Source organism: Scheffersomyces spartinae (assembly GCF_019049425.1).
Source record: "Scheffersomyces spartinae strain ARV_011 chromosome Unknown scaffold_22, whole genome shotgun sequence".
In the NCBI taxonomy this organism is placed as follows: Eukaryota; Fungi; Ascomycota; class Pichiomycetes; order Serinales; family Debaryomycetaceae; genus Lizanozyma; species Lizanozyma spartinae.
The window spans coordinates 69,556-88,169 of NW_025065069.1; the positions used below are offsets into that span (position 1 = coordinate 69,556).

Here is an 18,614-nt window from a genome sequence, read left to right on the forward strand (position 1 = left end):
TTACTACAACTGTTACGATGTCTACGACTATCAAACCTTGTAACTTACATATGAAGATATATCAGAGCCTGTTTCGGATGTTTGTTTAACAAGTCTTCTTACAAAGGCTGCAAAATATCCCACAATTACCCTACATAGATATATGCATTCCGACAGCTCGGGTGAACAAATTAGCTATGGTAGCACCGGCGTGTATTGGCATATGATAACGAACGCTGGCCGATTTTTCATGTGGTAACTACTAATGCAACAGTATTATCGTAGTAGGGTGACACAATAGCCTCTGGCCCTTAAGTAACCTAGCACTGGACTATAGCTTATATCAGTTTATTCAACTTTAACCAGCTTCTTCGACTTTAATCAGATTACTCGGTTTTGGCCAGCTTTCTACAGCTTTACTTATCTACAGTTAAATGAGATTCTTAGCCGTTTGTTATGGCAAGCCCTACTCTGCACATGTCAATTGGTTTCTAGAGATATGCAGCAAATGAGTTGATTATAAATAAAGGGGTGAATTGGCAGATTAGGGGCGTTTGGTTTGTTAAATTCAGACCATTTGATGTATCTTGGCAAGGGGACAAAAAGAAGGCAGGTTTACTAGGACTCGATTTGAAAGCTCTACGCGGAACAAAATTCCAAAGGAACCAATAATACTCGTTGAATTCGTGGATTTTGCTCAACAATTTCTCCAGAACCAATAAACAGGAAAGCATATAGCTTGTACTTTATAACAGACCCAACGTAAAGCGGACAGGAATTTTTTGATACACTAGAGCTTGGCGATGGGACGGGCCTTCCGAGGGTAGCACCGAGGGAAACGCATAGTGAGCCATACGCTATTGATGATTTTCTTTTTTTTGCCTGTTTGGCAAAGGACAAAACGTATCATGAAGTGCAAGGGATTAAACCTTTCCTATTTGTGATTTTGCCTCTTTCTATTGAACCGTTTCAGTAAATTGCATTCTTCATCTCATCGTATATATCGTATCGGATCGCATTCTAAAATACCGTACTGAGGTTTACTGCGAATAAATTCAGTCGACTTTAAAAATATGAATCCTTTCAGACGACCAAACTACAGGGGACAACTATTTCGTAATGGCACCACACAGTTGTTTGTATAATTGTTGAGTTAGTCAGTGGGTTATTACCAACAATATTTTTTCTTATTATTAATAATAATAATAAGAAGAAGAATATTAATAAATACATTGTTGTTTTATTTTTTCACTCGTGCACATAAAATTTTACTTTATTCTTACCGACTTGAGATGAGCCGATCTGCAGTTTATCCCTATTATACTTTAACTTACCATGCCATGCCATTTCACCCTCGGTATTCGTGGGCTAACTTTTCCACCAACCCCTTAACCACTCCACATGATATCTGCGACAGCCAAAGTATGGTCTACACCACTCGATTAAGAGTCCAACTTGATCGGGTGGTGGAAGAGCAAATCAATACTACGACGAAACGGTTTTCTTACGGGTCGATTGTTCGCAAAAAAAAACTCCCTTTCCTATCTCCGAGAACCACTTTTATCTAATAAATCGGCAGCTTTGATACTGGGACCATTGCTATTTCATATACCGCTAGGAGAAAGTGATTCGGTTTGCACATCAACCACAGTCTGGTTCTTTCTTTTCTTTTTTTGCTTTATTTTTTTTTTTTATTTGGTTACAGTATTATTATTGTTTGTTCGGCTTTCAGGTATAAACTGTAAATCGGTTTTGTCGCACGAAAATGCGTTTGCATTCATTCGTGGTACTAATTAACACTATTGATTGGTGGTAAGATATATAACCGTAGTCAAATCCTGATGGGAGCAGGAATCCCTTTATAAGGGATTTGAAAGCCCGCCGTTGGTTGTCAAGCGTCTCTTTTTTTTTGTCATTAGTCGTTAGTCATCTAGCCCAAATATGTCTACTGGTCTTTCAACTTCTGGATCCCTTACTGGGAACGCACTGGAAGGTACCACTATCCAAAAAAGAGGCAACATTGCCACTTTAAAGACTCAATCCTCTAACTTGGTTGCGTTAGATACTTATGGTAATGAGTTCAAGGCTCCAGATTATTCTATTAAAGATATCTTACTGGCTATTCCAACGCATTGCTATGAAAGAAGATTAACTACTTCTTTCTATTATGTGTTTAGAGATATTCTCCTGTTGGTTACCGTTGGCTACATTGGTAATACATTTATTCCTTTATTACCTTCTGTTTATTTAAGATTTGCCGCCTGGGGGGTTTACACCTATATCCAAGGTTTGATCCTGACGGGTATTTGGGTTCTTGCTCATGAATGTGGCCATCAAGCCTTTTCTGATTACGGATTGGTCAATGATACCGTTGGCTGGATATTGCATTCTTACTTGTTGGTTCCTTACTTTTCTTGGAAGTATTCTCATGGTAAGCATCACAAGGCCACAGGTCACATAACCAGAGATATGGTTTTCGTTCCCAAGACTAAGGAAAAGTTCTTGAAAGCCCGCCATGCCTCTCGTTTGGAAGAAATTGCTGGAGATGCTCCTTTGTATACCTTGATGGACTTGTTAACTCAACAATTGGGTGGATGGATCATGTATTTGTGGACCAACGTAACTGCTGGTCAAGGCTACGGGTTCTGGAGCCACTCTCATTTTAACCCCACTGCACCTATCTTTGAAACCAGAGACTACTGGTACATTGTTCTTTCTGACTTGGGTATTGCCATTCAATTGTTTGTTTTATACAACTGGTATCAATATTTTGGTGGATTCAACTTGTTTGTTAACTGGTTTTTACCTTACATTTTCACCAATCATTGGTTGGTATTTATTACCTTTTTGCAACATACCGGACCTGAAATGGCTCATTATGACGCTAAAGAATGGAACTTTGCTAGAGGTGCAGCTGCTACCATTGATCGTGAATTTGGTTTCGTTGGTGAATACCTTTTCCATGACATTATTGAAACCCATGTCTTGCACCATTATTGCTCTCGTATTCCCTTCTACAATGCTAGAGAGGCTTCTGAAGCTATCAAGAAGGTTATGGGTACCCACTACATGCACTCTGACGAAAACATGTGGGTCAGTTTGTGGAAATCTGGCAGATGGTGCCAATATGTTGATGGTGACAACGGATTGTTGATGTATAGAAACACCAACAACTTGGGAATGGGAACCAAGAACACTAAGGATTAAAGAAATATTATGCATGTTCATCATTAGATTGACCCTTAGAACTTATACATATATACATACATACGGAAAATAAATCAACGATATACCGATAACATTTTTGGCAGTATTTATTCGATGAAAGGAATACCGACCCATGTTCTTTCCCGATAATCAATGTAGTTTACCCCAAAAAACAGGATCAACAAATCTTCTTCATATACTATGCGGCGATTGAAGAAGTCCCATAACTTATAGATCCCAACTATCAACACCAAGGGGTTCCCCGCAACGATTTCTGTGCCTACAAACCACCAAAAGTATCCAAAGTAGGAAGGATGTCTCAAGATACTGTAGATGCCATTAGTTATCAAGGTGTGATGAGCACCTTTTTCAGTTTGAATATAATGACTGAAGGATTGTCTAGCGGTGTACATGGCCAATGTTCTAGTAGTTTGGCCTATAACTCCAAAGATTAGTCCTATTATAGGAGGACAAATCATGAAAGGTAATTTCCACCAATTCAAGTATCTATCACGTAAAAAGTACTCTATGAGTGTTCCACCATACACTATCCAAAGATCTGAATCTTCAAGTATGAAGGAGTCATCATCTACTTGAGTAGGGTTCCATAGAACGGCAGAAACAAACTCTAATGCATGGAAGACTCCGATTTGAACAAAATACATATGAAGCCACCAATTAGAGGCTCCAGATAGGAGATGCCATAGGTTAAGCAGTAGAAGGACTCCAAGAAAGAACGATTTCAACAGCACCTTGAGTAGAGACACCTTCAGTGGATCATATAGTATTCTATGTGACTCTGGCATGAAACAATGATATGCGGTAGTATACTTTTCGATGCTATGCAATGCTATGCGATACTAAACTGTTCTATACATATTGTGTGGTTTATTTTTCAGATCTTAATTTAGACTGCATTAAACATTATCACCATGTCAGTTATTCATGTATGATCCACTGAACAATTCTCTCTTGGAAATCTTCATTACTTCTGCGTCTTTAGGCGGTGTTACTGGACTCAATGTAGTAGATGCTTATCGTCATGGCGTGTGTCCTATTCACGTGTACATCCAGTCTGTGGTGATGTACTTTATGATGGAGTTCAACGTAACAGCCGTCTATCAGTCGAGTAAAGTTCATTCCAAAAGCTTTCTCTTGTATGGAAACGTCGGGAACCTACAGTTTCTAGTGATGCAGCTAATAAGTCTTTTGGAGCACTCTCTTCTATGGGGGGGAGTCATTAGAACGTGGAACCCACACTCCGTCTTTGGTTTATTCTTAATAGTATGTGGGCTTGGGATAAGGTACGTGGGTATGATTCAATGTGGTGAATCGTTTAGTCATATCATTGATACCGATACGTCAACAGCATCAGCATCAGCACAAGGGAGGAATAGGAAGTTGGTTACTCATGGAGTATATTCTGCAGTGAGGCATCCAGTGTATCTTGGGTTTTGGTTATTTGCACAGGGAATAGAATTAACTTTGCATAATTGGGTTATGCTGTTTGTTGTGGCCATAACACTCTTTTGGTTCTTTCTGATAAGAATACCCTTTGAAGAGTACTTTCTAGGTCAGATCTATGGCGAACAATATCAAATCTACAAGCGTAAAGTCAGACTGGGTGTGCCATTTATATATGAATCAAATGTATATATATAATCACAAGCTCTTGTTCATAAACCTTCTCTTTGTGAATGCTAACCAATATTTTGAAGGACCACCGTTGGTGTCATCTGCATAGATTCTCTTTAACAAACGATCAGCAGTCTCTTGTCTAAACTGCTGTAAATAAGTCCTCAACAACTCATAGTCGTTTTTGGTCAGAGGCGGCAAATACAAGTTATTCAATGGGAATCCGATATCTCCAGGTAACTTGAAACCATCCAAAGCCAAATTGGAAAGCTGCCTTTGAGCTTCTCGGAAATTGGTTGACAGATTCAATTTGCTTACACATTCACTAACAAAGAGAATCCCATAGATCAACACTCTATCGGCATTACCCTTTATTTCAAAGTTCTTAAAGAAGGAATTGGCACGGAATAAATCCAAGGTCTCGTCAATGATATCATAGTCTTGCGTTGGAGGGTAAACTGGGCCTCTAAACTTTGTATGGAAGGGCAAAAGACACAAATTCCCCACCACTCGTTCGTTGGTGTCTTCTCCAAGAAATGTAGAATGGTATGCTGGCATAATTGGTATGTTATGATGCTCTAGTAGGTAGGTATCAGCAACGAACCACCACCACTTGGCCGTATTTTAGGAGTGAGTGCGACAACATCAAAATCAACAAATGTCGCCATTTATGCTCTGCACACCCTAGAATGTCGCAATTAGGCGTACAATGAAGTAGAGGAGGCTGAGGTATATACAGATAACTACGGGTTTAATCAAGAATAGTGTGACTGTAATAGAAGCAACGATAAATAAATTTACCTCTGTTTATGTCTTCCAAGTTTATTTTGATGAAAAACAGCTAGGGAATACTTTTCAAACAAGTTAGTGATTTTGTCTTGAAAAACATGAAAGGGCCAGATCTCACTACAATCTATGGTTGAGCTCAAACCAAATTACAATTGCTCCAAGATCAATGCCTGCATTAAGTAATATGAACGGTAACATAAAACTTGATGGGACTTAAACTTGAAATTTTCAGGTAGCCTAAATGGGGTTTCCTAAACAAGCAGTGAAAGAGCCGGAATTCGGAGCGGGCTTGCAACAGTCGCAATACAAAAGTTGCTACTGTGGTAACTCACCATTTGAATGAGATAGTTATGATGATTATACAATTACTCGATGATGATGTAATTGTGGAGATATTAATGTGTATGTTTTCGGCGGAGTTAAGACTACGACTACTTGAGTACGAGACTGCACTATGAGGCACGAATTAAGAACCGCAATGCAATAGAAAACACAATAGAGGTGGAAATTATTAATAGTAACAATAGTAATTCAATGGCAGAGCGCAGGCTGTATAGCGCAGGCTGTAGAGCACCATATGTATAGCACCATATGTATAGTAGTAGATCAGACATAGCATCGTATTACCGCATTCCATAGAGCAGCATAGCACAGTAGAATATTCGTGTCAAGTTGTAGACATTACCTTAGCCTTGCACTACTCATTGCGACGACCCCTTACGTCTCCCACCGCCTAGTATGGAGGTGTGACAAATCGGTTGGTGTGGTAGGAAGAAAAAAAACATAGGCGGCCAGAGTAAAACTAGCCAGTCGTTCTAATCCAAGACTCTCTAATTCTTCTACAATTAGCAAGTTGACCATTTGCTTATTATAGCCTCGACTTACTTGATACATTTAAGTATTGAGCTTTGAAGGGGACTTTCCAGCGTCCACACATTCATTGGCTGTTTAGTGTTCTGTTCTGCTCACACTCCACTCCACTAAACTTCGGTCGGTGGTCTTATTTTCTTGGTGTCAATAGAAATACTTTGTTTTAGTATGGCATCCAGCAACTTTGGTAATATACCTGCTCATCTTCTTCCTAAGGAAGCTCTTGAGTCTCGTGTGCATTCCAACCCTTCTCCTAGCCGTTCACAGCAGCAGCTCCAGGGTGCTCCTTATTCATCAGAGCAGCAGCAGCAGCAGCAGCCCCAGAATTACTACGGATATCCTCCGCTGTCACAAACACAACGACAATTCCAATCCACACAGCAACAACAACACTCACAATCGCAACATTATTCTCCTTCTAAGTCGTCGGATGGCAACTCAACTAATTCGGTATATCCTCCTCAGAATACCAATTTACCGTATCCTACTTCTCCAATGCAGAAAGTTAGAATAAATGCGTCCCAAGAGGCTTTAGGGTCTCCAATTTTGGAATCGCCTTCCTTATCTGCATCTTCATCTACGGCATTCTCTCAGCAACAAGGTGGTTTTAGAAATCATCATCACCAGCAACAAGACCCTTCTCAATTCATTCAAAAGTCATCATATCAACAGAAATATCACAATCAATCAACGACGGGTGCTCCTCCGTATCCCGTGTCACCAATCACCGGTAACGATTCCGATGCTTCCGAGAGAGCCAGACGTCAAATCTCTCGGAAACCACCGCCAATGGACCTTAAAAATCAACGCAGAAATGTAAGCTCTCCTTCTATGCCTATAAATCATAACGCTCCTTATACGGGAGGAGGTGGAAATCCGGCTCCTCAACTGCAACAACTTCCAAATGCTCAGAACAGAGCGAAATCTTTACTGGCCAACTCCAATTATAACAGATCAGCTATCCAGCACCAATATGGTGGTGGTGTCAATGGATCAGCATTAGGTTCGGGCACTCAATACCCCCAAACAACTCCTTCATATTATGGTGGGAATAATAATAACGGTATTGGGAGCTACTCAATGCAACCACCACCATCTCAACAAGTCCAAACACCCACATCTTCCAAGTCTAGATCGTTTACTTCATTGGCAAAGTTGTCATCGTTGTCAACAAAGAGATTTAGTTCGTCTACATCCTTGAACAACTCGTTACTGAACAGTCTGCAGCAAGGTACAAAGTTGGAGAGGGTGTCTTCGATGTCTACCATGGCTTCTAAATCAAGTTTAGCGGGAATGCAGAGTACTCGTGCCCACGGAGGACATGAGCTGGGATCTCAACGGAAACATCATCGTCATCATAGACCTTCCGTCTATCCCGCATTGCTTTCACAAGTTGCTAAGGCATTCAAGGACACCGTGGTGTTGACAGTAAACACCAAGGATGGGTTAGAACATCACGATACATTTACAGGCAAGATGGCTGTTGATATAATCTGTAAGATTATTCGAACAAACGATAGAAACTTGGCCTTATTATTAGGAAGATCTTTAGATGCTCAGAAGTTCTTTAGAGATGTTACCTTAACTCATCGTTTGCGTGACTCTGTTCACGAGGTTTATGCATTTAATTATCCATACAACAAGGCAGATTACTTTGCTGATGTGGGTCATGTTCCTGTTAGCCCGGATTTGTCCAAACTGAATTCTTTTGTTGACTCCAATCAAGCTCAAAGCCATGGAGGAGGAATCTACAGAAATAGTAGCGGTAGTGTTCCGAGTACTCCAATTGGCAGCGCATCTTCATTTAGTCAGACATTGATACAATCAGAATTGGTGGAACGAACGCCATTAACAACCACTCCCCATAATCAAATACACCATTCGGCATCAACTATATCCAACTCCACTTTGAATGGGAATAATAATGGTGGTGTGGGGGGGCCACAAGATGAGAGTGGAGTGAATGGTGTTTTCACTATTTTGACGAATTGCTATTCAGCAACATGTACCAGAAACAGCCTCTGTTATAGTATTTCATGTCCAAGAAGATTGGAGCAACAAGCTCGTTTGAACATGAAGCCTGGTGGAGGGTTGAAGAGAGCCACGTCTAAGCTTTCAATCAATGACGTTGATGAAAATAAGACTTTATGGCACGAAACTGTACCAAGTTCTATTTTGGATAAGATGGATAAACATCAAAAAATGAGACAAGAATTAATATTTGAATTTATTTATACTGAAAGAGACTACGTGAAGGATTTGGAGTTTATGACGGATTTCTACATCATGCCCTTGCGGAACGCATTCAATAATATTATTCCTGAACGGGAACGTGAAGCATTTATTCGTACTGTATTTGGCGGAGTCAATGATTTATTGCGTTTAGCCAAAGGGTTGAGTGAAGCATTGACCAGAAGACAACAACAGCAAAAGCCAGTGATTGAAACATTTGCAGATGTATTTTTGGAGCATGTAGGGAACTTTGATGCATTTGTTAAATATTCTGGTAATAAAGTCTTTGCCAGTTATGAACATGAAAGACAACAACAAGTTAATATCAAATATTCCCGTTTCCTTGAAGCCATTGAAAAGAAACCGGAATCTAGAAAGCAAGATTTGACTGCATTTTTGATTAAAGGTATTCAAAGACCTGCCCGGTATCAATTATTACTTAAGGGTGTTTTAAAGAACACCAATCCAGAGTCTCCAGATTATAATAATTTGGTAATTGCTAAGGAAGAAATTGAAAAGATCTTAGTCAAGATGAATGTTGCTACGGGTGAATCCACTGATCGTCATAAAATCATGGTTTTACAAAGACATTTGGGTAAGCAAACATTAGAACAACGATTCAACTTGAAGTTGAATTACAAGCATCGTATCATATATCAAGCGACTTTGAATCGTAAGAGGGATAATGAGAAGATTGATTTATATCTCTTTGAACACGCTCTATTATTAGTGAAGCAGAAGACTCAAAACAAGAGAGAAGTTTTTAAAGTATTTGAGCGACCAATTTATTTACCACTTTTGTTCATGAACAGTGGGATTGATATTCCCAACACCAGGTCTATTTTACAACACCGGTTTCAAGATTCTTTACTTCTGGAAGTTAATTCAGCAGCCTCAGGTACTCGAGTACCATCATTCAAAGCATCAGCATCTGATTTGAATTCCCTTGGAGGGTCTACTCTTGGATCAGCTACAACAGGTAGCACCATTGGAACTTACAATTTCAATCCCAATGTTTCGAATTCCAATACCAAGCTACCTCTTAATGTATTGGGGTTGGGTCGTAACCAAGTTCACGTGACGTTATTTGCAGATGATTTGACTAACCAAAACCAAGTATTGCAACAAGTTTACAAGCAACAGAAGAAGCTTATCGAACAGAATGATATTTTCCTGCTTTCCAAGTATTTCACCAGAAGATTCCATGGCAATAACCGGATCAATTGTGCCGTGCCATGTTATGGAGGGAAGAAGTTACTTTATGGTACAGATACAGGAGTTTGGGTCGCCACTGTTAGATCCATCAGTATGACATCCAATGAGAAGATTTGTCTGGATCCTACGTTGATTATCACCAAGATGTATGTTACGCAAATGGAAGTTCTTGTTGAATACGGTAAATTGTTGGTCCTTTCAGATAAGAATTTGTATGAGTTTGATTTAACATGTACGGAATCCTTGGATCAAGTTAAAAATACACGAAGTGGGAAGTTGATATTAGATCATGTGGGATACTTCAAATCTGGGGTTTGTGACGGGAAGCTTTTAGTGTGTGCCACTAAGACTGGGAACACTCATTCCATTAGTGTTTTTGAGCCCAATAATCCATTTGATAAGAATAAGAGTAAGAATAAGAAGTATGATATTCGAGAGTTTTCCTTTAGTTCTGACCCCTTGGTGATTTCCTTTTTGAAAACCAGATTGTGTATTGGGTGCACCAAAGGATTTGAAATCTTATCGTTGGAGAAAGACATGAAGGAGCCTATTTTGGACGAAGCAGATCCTTCGTTAGACTTTGCTATTCACAGAGAATCCGTTCATCCATTGGCGATCTACAGATTAGGAAAGAACTTTATGCTTTCATATAGTGAGTTTTCGTTTCTTATTAATGGGAATGGATGGAGAACCAATCACGAATGGGGGATATTTTGGGAAGGTGTACCTCAGAATGTTGCATTATTTTATCCCTATTTATTAGCATTTGAGCCTGGATTCATTGAGATTCGGGATGTGGAACTGGGCAATTTATTGAGGGCTCTAGTTGGCGAGAATATTCGATTTTTACATTCGAATGAACATGAAGCATTGTACGCTTGTGAAGATAATGGCTACGATATTATTGTTTCGATTGACTTTTTAAATTTGAAGCCAAGGGTTGAAGAAGTGAGTCGAGATTCATCCATTCGAAAGAAGTAGTTAGAAATTGGTTAATAAAAGGTTATAGTTAAACTGTAGTCGACTGGTTCGAATTGCGAAAGATTCAGTCGACTGACTCGTTGGACTGCGAGTCACTCGCTCCACAATGATTCCTGCGACGCTGATAATCACAGGACGCTGAAAAATTTACCGCGTGCGAACAACGATGCGACCTGTGCCGAAAAAAAAGCAAGCTAAAGAAGCAGAAAAGATGAAGCTTTGCTCCACCAAACTTATCTGTGGTCTCACTATAATCATGGCATCTAAAGATATTATTCAGATATCAGTACCCAGCATCGATAGACCGTTTGGGTTATATCTTTGGCCCCTTTTCAACTATGTTTTCCAGTCGATAGTTGGATATCAAGCAGATGAGTTTGAGTTCATTAATGGCAAAACCTTTTTGGCTAATGGATATCATGCTATTGGAATCATTGTGGTGTATTACATTGTTATCTTTGGAGGTAGAACTTTAATGAATAAGCTCAAGATCAACGCGTTGAAGTTGAACTTTTTATTCCAATTACATAACATTGTTTTAACCTTGATCAGCTTGGTTCTTTTGCTTCTTATCATCGAACAGATTGTTCCCATTTTGTATTATCACGGATTGTTCTATGCCATTTGTGATGCTGGCGCCTTCTCTAGACCGTTGGTAACGTTATACTACTTGAACTACTTGACTAAATATATGGAACTAATCGATACCGTGTTCCTTGTGTTGAAAAAGAAGAAGTTGTTGTTCTTGCACGTCTACCACCATGGTGCTACCGCATTGTTATGTTACACTCAATTAACTGGTGTCACCTCTGTTGAGTGGGTTCCAATTTCTTTGAACTTGGCCGTCCACGTCGTGATGTACTGGTACTATTTCTTAAGTGCTAGAGGCATTAGAGTGTGGTGGAAGGAATGGGTTACCCGGTTCCAAATCATCCAATTCTTAATTGATTTGGTGTTTGTTTATTTCGCCACTTACACTCATTATGCTTATGCTTATTTCCAATGGTTACCTCATGTTGGAGATTGTCATGGTAGTGAGACCGCCGCTGCTTATGGTTACTTGATTTTGACTAGTTATTTGATCTTGTTCATTCTGTTCTATATCAAGGTCTATAAGAAGTCGTCCTCTAAGAAGAAGTCTGGCAATGCTGCTACTGCTGATTCCTCAGTTAAGGATTCCGCTGTGACTTCTGGCGCCGCTGGTGTCTCTACCACCAAACCAAAGTCAAGAAAGGCTTAACAAAGGAAATGCGTCTCCTTTTTAACCAGTACCTTTTTTACACCCATCGTCTCTCATATACATAAGTGATCCTTAGCTAATACTTTTTGTTTAATAGGTTACACCCATTTTACCAGCGAACTGGTTGGCTTAAGCAACATTCTGGGGCATATCGTAAATGGTATCAAATCCGATCGTCGCTTGCTTACGTAGACAATAGACACAGATTTAGTAGTTATTACGGTTTTTTTTTCCTGGAACTATCGGATGCGGATATCAGCAAACAATATCCGATTCTCAGCCACTTGATTGCTTCTCTGCACATAACAACGACGCACCACATAAACTACAGCCGTACATCCCGGCCGCCCTTGGTCAATGAAAGCTGTTCTCAAACGCCGGCATTCTGGAGTATACAAAAAATAAGAGATCTAGATGATGAATCATGAAGCGCAATTCTTTATGAGCACCATGCAGAGTTATCAGAAATGTATTAAAAAGGTAGGATGTTGGGGTCGGAGGTAAGGGAACTCTTTGCGCGGCGACGCCAAATTTCTGCGGATGGAACGAGAGTTCGGTGATGACGTGTATCGTGTCTGAAGATCTACAAATGACAAAGTTTAGATTTTCCCATCGCCGTCGACCCGCGGACAATAAAATAAAAAGCAGACACTTTGCGAAAAAAGAAAAAAAATAAATTTCACCTTTCATCAATGTCGGCAATACCGTAGCCGTTCGCTCTCATGGCATTGCTGAGAATACCGAACACGCATGTTAACTTCCGTCCATTAGATAATCTTACCATCATATTAGTGAATCCAGTTAGTTCTGCTCAGCTTTAAGGACGTATCGGGGAAGAAGGCAATCACCCTCGTCTCCTGTGCCATGAGTATGTTAGGCCCAGAAAACGAAACATCAAGCACGGCTATTTAGTTGTGTTCGTATGCGCCGGAAGTAATGTTGCCGGAACTTAAGTTTAGCCTGAGGAGATAACTTTTTTTCCCACCAGTTGACATGAACAAAGGGCTGACGACATAGTGGATCAAGCAACTGGCACTATAGATTTTGAGGCGGGGCATATCTGATAAACGTGACGTCAACTATTGATATGGACATGACGTAGTAAACGAGAAAGCTTGTAACAACTACTGCTTTCACAAACACCTACTATAAGTTTATCATGAGCATGTAACCCGTAAGCAACGTTAGTGTGGAGTGGAGTGGCTAGACCACAGAAATAAAGTGTCTGCTGAAATACTTAGCTTATCTATGAGATTCTACTGTAAATATCTGGGCAATGATCTACATTATTAACCCTTGGAGCTGACACATAAACTGCAGACAGTGGGTAATAGAGCAAGTTTAGTTATGACATGAATATGGCTTTGTTTGTGTAATGGATATCTTTCCACTACGCAACTCTAACTGCTACCTCACATAGAATATAGTTCACTCAGCAGACTCCAAACTCAAGCAAAGCCAGTGTGCTTGAGTAAAAAAATGTAGTAGATACTTTAACAAGCCGCAAAACATGTCTGATAGGAGCAGGAGCTGGATAGCACCATGACTACTAAGGTAGGTACTTATGGTGAACCTTGCGTTATTGAGTTGTAGTAAAACGGCTGTCATTATTTTGTGTCACTTTGGAGGCCTCTAGCCAAGAACGTAAACTCTGTAGAAACGATCGGCTGAAACAAACTCGTTTTGTCTGCGTTTCGGTCGTACCAGAAACAGCACAAAGACATTTCAAAGACTCCGACAATGCTTTTCATCGGTGAAAGCCCAGATTCTAAAGTATTCGGACAGAAATTCGGTACCCTACTCCGAGCACCGTAAATTATGGAGGGGAGTTCAACAGGAGACAATTAGTTATTTATCTGTTTCGAAACGGTGAATATTGCTAAGAACGGAACCGAGAAAACCTAACACCGCTTTGTTGCATAACCTTGTTAAATCACTCACATTTGCAAAGCTTACTAATTAGGGAACATCCAGGTCAATAATGCGGAGTTGACGGGTGTAACGGCCCTTTCGAAAGTAACTCCTATCAGACAGATAACGCAGACAAATCCGACTAAAATTGCTCAAACATATACCTCACAATAGCAACCATTACATCATGATGATATCGCAGTGTATTGCCGCATTATTTTCCGGAGAACAACAGTAAAGTGGTGTGTCTGATTTAATGATATACAATTACCTATATCGGTTATAAGCAAGCATTATGGGAGGTGTGTGTAACAGCTACTCTCCAGTGACAAATACCAAGGAAAGAGGATGTGGGGTTTTGTAGCAAACTCACCAACAACCGTGATGGAAACAGATGCCTACAAGTTTGTAGCCATGGGGCAAAGTGTTTGACTAAAATTGACTGCATTAATTGCTGCTAAACAGTCTTTACATGCTGTGGTTGGAGCTGACAGACAGTTATTATTCAAACAATATCAACATGCGTAATAGTTGCTATCTTTAAGATTAGAACGATCAGTCTTTGCTGTCCTTTCAATTAACACTGTGATAACTCCGATGTATTTGAGGTTCATTTCGGTCGAGCACCATGCACAGAATCGGTTCGCACCTGCGCGACAAATAGACACATAAAAGTATATACCTCACTTAACGTATGTGGCCTTGGAACGATTGAGGCTTCATGGGCTGAGAATTCAAATGAATGGCTTCGTATAGGCCAGGGTTCTCCAAACCAACCTGTTGGTTATGTTAACCGTAAACTTATACAAATCTGACAATTGCCTTTGTGGGGTTGCTCGTTATAAATAGTGAAACACCTCATTTTCCTAAGCAATGTCGGTGTTTTGTGATACAATTTCCGGAACACTGTCTCGGGTCGTTCTGTTGCTTAATATTTATAGGTTGGGACGCTGACAGTGGAATGTAAAGTGTAATTGCATACGAATCGACTATACTCATGCAATTCCCTTCGCTTTCTAGATATAGCGCGGCTGTTGTAGCATATACATTCATTCCATGGTTTAATGAATTGTAGAAATTATCGCTATATGGTTAAGCCCCCACTCCATGAATGAGACATTTTTTCGGTCTCGGATATGTATTCTTGCTGCAATTAACAGCCGCGGGGCACGGCTTTGGCGTCGTGTCTGTCCGACGATAAGGTGTCATGATGGCGGGGGTGTCGGGATGGCGCTAGTTTATCTAGACGTCCAAACAGAAGATGGCATACTGTTTCAGCCTTGTGGGTCCCGCCACCTTACCAGGCATTCCATAAAATTGAATACGCAATTCCACCACCCATGCCATATGGCTACTATGTAAGAGTTATAACACGATGGAACGGCGTCCGAAGATTCCGAGTCGATAGGTGTCTTCCTCCACGGTTAGAGACTCTGGTTACAAATTGGAAAGATGTTGGATTAAATATCGTCGCGGGCTAAGGCCTTCTTCCTCTACTTGAAAAATGTCCCGAAAAGTATCAGTCGTATTTCCGATCGCTTGTTGGCGAAAGCTCCGGTCAGAAGATAGGGGAAATAGATGGTTTGTAACTATGCTGTTCGGCAATTGAATTGATGTAGACGGAAACACATTGCCAAGTACACAAAAGGCCTCTTGCGGTACAAGTGTTCAGACACAACAATGATTATTATTAGTTTTAGTATAGGGTCGAGGTTTTCGTATATCCGACACGGCTTCAACCTCATTCATTCGCGTTATATCCGCACGCCACACCGACATTAGTCGGGTGTACGCCAGAAGAAAAACGGAAACACAAACTTTACGTCCCCTAAATTCGGGGGCTTACTCATACAGGTGTCAGACAATTTCTTACGCGGGTGGGTGGCTCTGCCGCTTTCTTTTCTATACACTCAGTGGGTATGATTCTAATGGCTCGGAGAAAAGCCCAAGCTTCCTGTCTGTCTGTTTCCTATTTAAATAATGCTTTGATTCCGCCCTCCACATTTATCCCATACCCAGCCATTATCTATATATATCGGGCTACTCACTAAACAACCCGTCTTCATCGCCTTATATACCCTTTAATAGTCACTCATATCATATCCGACATTAATACCTCCCGTAACCGTTCCTTTTATGAAGTCAGTCTAAATTGGTGTATGATTTAGACCTGTCACATTTATCTATCTATACATATAATCAGAATGGGTTCCTCATATATCTTGCCTCCAGTCTACAACCAAGGTCCAGCAATCAGATTGCCTCCTATCCATTCGTTAGATTTGCCTACCACCACTGCTTCAAAAGTGGCTCCTCCTGCTAGCAACGTCATCTTCCCAACGTATGGTGTTGCCCCCCAACAACAGCAGCCAATATACTATCAGCGGTCGCAATATGCTCCTGCCATGTCGCTGTTGCCCCAGCCAAACCAGCAACTCCTGCAGTACCAGGTTGTGGGCGGCGCCACCCCCAAACCCCCAGGCCCAGGCCCAGTTGCAATCCCCGTGGCCGCCGTTCCCACGCCAGGCTCAAGTCTGTTGTTTGTGGTACCAAATGTCTCTCGCAACTACTCCACATGTTCGAGTTCGTCGATCATGAGTCCCGTGGGGTCTCCCAACACCAGATGTCCTTCTGTGGCCACCACAAGCTCACAGTTTTCTACTCCAACGTCCGTAGACGGCTTGAATAAGTTGACTACTGCCGGCCACAGAATACGGTCGTTCTCCGACCCTCATGATCAACAGCAACAAGAGCAGCAAGATCATCACCATCATCCCCACCATTTGGATCCTCCACGGGAGATAAAAATCGAACAAGGGTCGACCACTCCTTCATCTCCTTCTGGTCTGGAAGCATCCACGGGTCCCTCCTCCCCAGAAATGGAAATTCCCGAACAAGGCACCGTGGACGCCAACGACCACGGCGACTTGCCTCACAGCTCCCACGGAGGCATCAAGAAGTCTTCGTGCAAGCCTCGCAAGAAGAGACAATGTCCCGAGTGCAAGCTTTACTTTTCCAACTTGGTCACTCACAAATCTACACATTTGAAGCCTACATCCCGTCCTCATATTTGTCAGTACTGCCAACGAGGATTTGCCAGACCCAATGATTTATTCCGTCACGTCAAGTGCCATTGGAAGGAGATCGGGCTGGACAAGGGCCAGTTCAAGTGTCCATACAAGAACCATTCGACCGGAGATCATTGTTGTCACAATCTGGGGATCTTCAGTCGGTGTGACACGTTTAAGAATCATTTGAAGGCTATACACTTCCAGTATCCTAATGGTACAAAGAAGGACCAACGCAATAAAGTTAACGGTCATTGTCGGATGTGTCACCAGTTCTTCAACAATGTTGATGAATGGTTAACCAATCATGTTGAAAAGAACCAATGTTCCTTTGCCAATGAGTTGAAGAAGGAAGGTTAACGTTAATTTTTACAGGGTTTATTTCAAAATGACTAACAGACAGACACTGTGTGTTGCTCTTGTATATTTCTATTTCAGCTATTTATTTTTGGGTATTTTGTTATATTAGTTAGTGTCTGCGTAGTTAATATATTTTCACTGGGTTACTTCTTAATAGGCGTACAGGGACACAAAGCCGGCTGCGCTCAAGCGTGCAAATTTAAATCCGAAATTTTGTCAGGCTCGGAAGATCTCTATGCATATGACAAAGTATCGCCCCCTTTCTCACTGTCGGAGTACAAGAGGAAACCGAGTTAATGAAACGAAATGTCGCACTACTCTTCATCGTGTCCTTTCTTTATATCCGTATCGAATTACTAATACTAATACCAAGAATAATAGTTAGCTCAATAATATGGTCAAAACAGTGGTTAAGTATCTGTTGTTAGCGTTCTTGGTGTCCACCTATAAGACATTACCTGGTGCATGGGTATGTCGCTTTTACTATCAAGTTCTCACCGTTCTCATGTTCCGGTACCGGCGATACGTTGCCAACGGTAGAAAAGTGCCAGGAAACACTTTGTTCAAAGCCAGTGAATATAGAACCTATGTTTCACCCTTGGAGATCGACATCTACTTGCACAAATCCAATTCCACCTACTTTGCTGATTTAGACATTGCCAGAACCAAATTGGTCGGGGAAAGATTCGGCCCGCTTTTTTGGAATTATTATGATAACACAAACGACGAATTCTCCACCAGATCTTTGTCCAATGTCCCTTATATCCCTATGGGGTCCGTCCAAGCGACATTTAAGAAGGAGCTAACGTTGTTCACTCGATATTTCATCAAAAGCCGTGTGTTTGCATGGGACTCCAAATGGATGTACATTTTGTCGCAGTTTGTCGTGAGACACCCCAACACCAAAAAGGAGACATTGTATTGTGCAGCAGTCACCAAATATGTGTTTAAGAAGAATGGTAGAATGACCATTAAACCTGAGGAGTTGATTAAAGAGTGTGGCTTATGGAACGACGACGTTGTGAAGGAGAACGAAATCAACTATAAGTTGGTTGAACATATGAAAGACATTGACGACATTGAACAAGTGTGTAGAAACTTTTAGCAACGTCATTTAACAGATAGCG

The 18,614-nt window shown here is 40.9% G+C and overlaps 6 protein-coding genes across 6 annotated transcripts; 5 read left to right on the plus strand and 1 right to left on the minus strand.

Annotated features, from left to right (window-relative positions):
• Positions 1–1,920: 1,920 nt before the first annotated feature.
• On the plus strand, positions 1,921–3,186 carry FAD2 (Fad2p; the record flags this gene model as incomplete). Its single annotated transcript, XM_043193417.1, has 1 exon — positions 1,921–3,186. The coding sequence occupies one exon, from the start codon at positions 1,921–1,923 to the stop codon at positions 3,184–3,186; it is 1,266 nt and encodes a 421-aa protein (XP_043047426.1).
• Positions 3,187–4,848: 1,662 nt separating this feature from the next.
• Positions 4,849–5,379, minus strand: ARC18 (Arc18p; the record flags this gene model as incomplete). Its single annotated transcript, XM_043193418.1, has 1 exon — positions 4,849–5,379. One exon carries the CDS (start codon positions 5,377–5,379, stop codon positions 4,849–4,851), a length of 531 nt encoding a protein of 176 aa, XP_043047427.1.
• A 1,596-nt stretch (positions 5,380–6,975) lies between these two features.
• ROM2 (Rho family guanine nucleotide exchange factor) lies at positions 6,976–10,908 on the plus strand (the record flags this gene model as incomplete). Its single annotated transcript, XM_043193419.1, has 1 exon — positions 6,976–10,908. The coding sequence occupies one exon, from the start codon at positions 6,976–6,978 to the stop codon at positions 10,906–10,908; it is 3,933 nt and encodes a 1,310-aa protein (XP_043047428.1).
• Positions 10,909–11,074: 166 nt separating this feature from the next.
• FEN12 (fatty acid elongase) lies at positions 11,075–12,148 on the plus strand (the record flags this gene model as incomplete). Its single annotated transcript, XM_043193420.1, has 1 exon — positions 11,075–12,148. One exon carries the CDS (start codon positions 11,075–11,077, stop codon positions 12,146–12,148), a length of 1,074 nt encoding a protein of 357 aa, XP_043047429.1.
• A 4,115-nt stretch (positions 12,149–16,263) lies between these two features.
• On the plus strand, positions 16,264–17,487 carry STP4 (Stp4p; the record flags this gene model as incomplete). Its single annotated transcript, XM_043193421.1, has 1 exon — positions 16,264–17,487. One exon carries the CDS (start codon positions 16,264–16,266, stop codon positions 17,485–17,487), a length of 1,224 nt encoding a protein of 407 aa, XP_043047430.1.
• A 465-nt stretch (positions 17,488–17,952) lies between these two features.
• On the plus strand, positions 17,953–18,592 carry KQ657_002668 (uncharacterized protein; the record flags this gene model as incomplete). Its single annotated transcript, XM_043193422.1, has 2 exons — positions 17,953–17,956; positions 17,979–18,592. 2 exons carry the CDS (start codon positions 17,953–17,955, stop codon positions 18,590–18,592), a joined length of 618 nt encoding a protein of 205 aa, XP_043047431.1.
• Between the last annotated feature and the right edge of the window lie 22 nt (positions 18,593–18,614).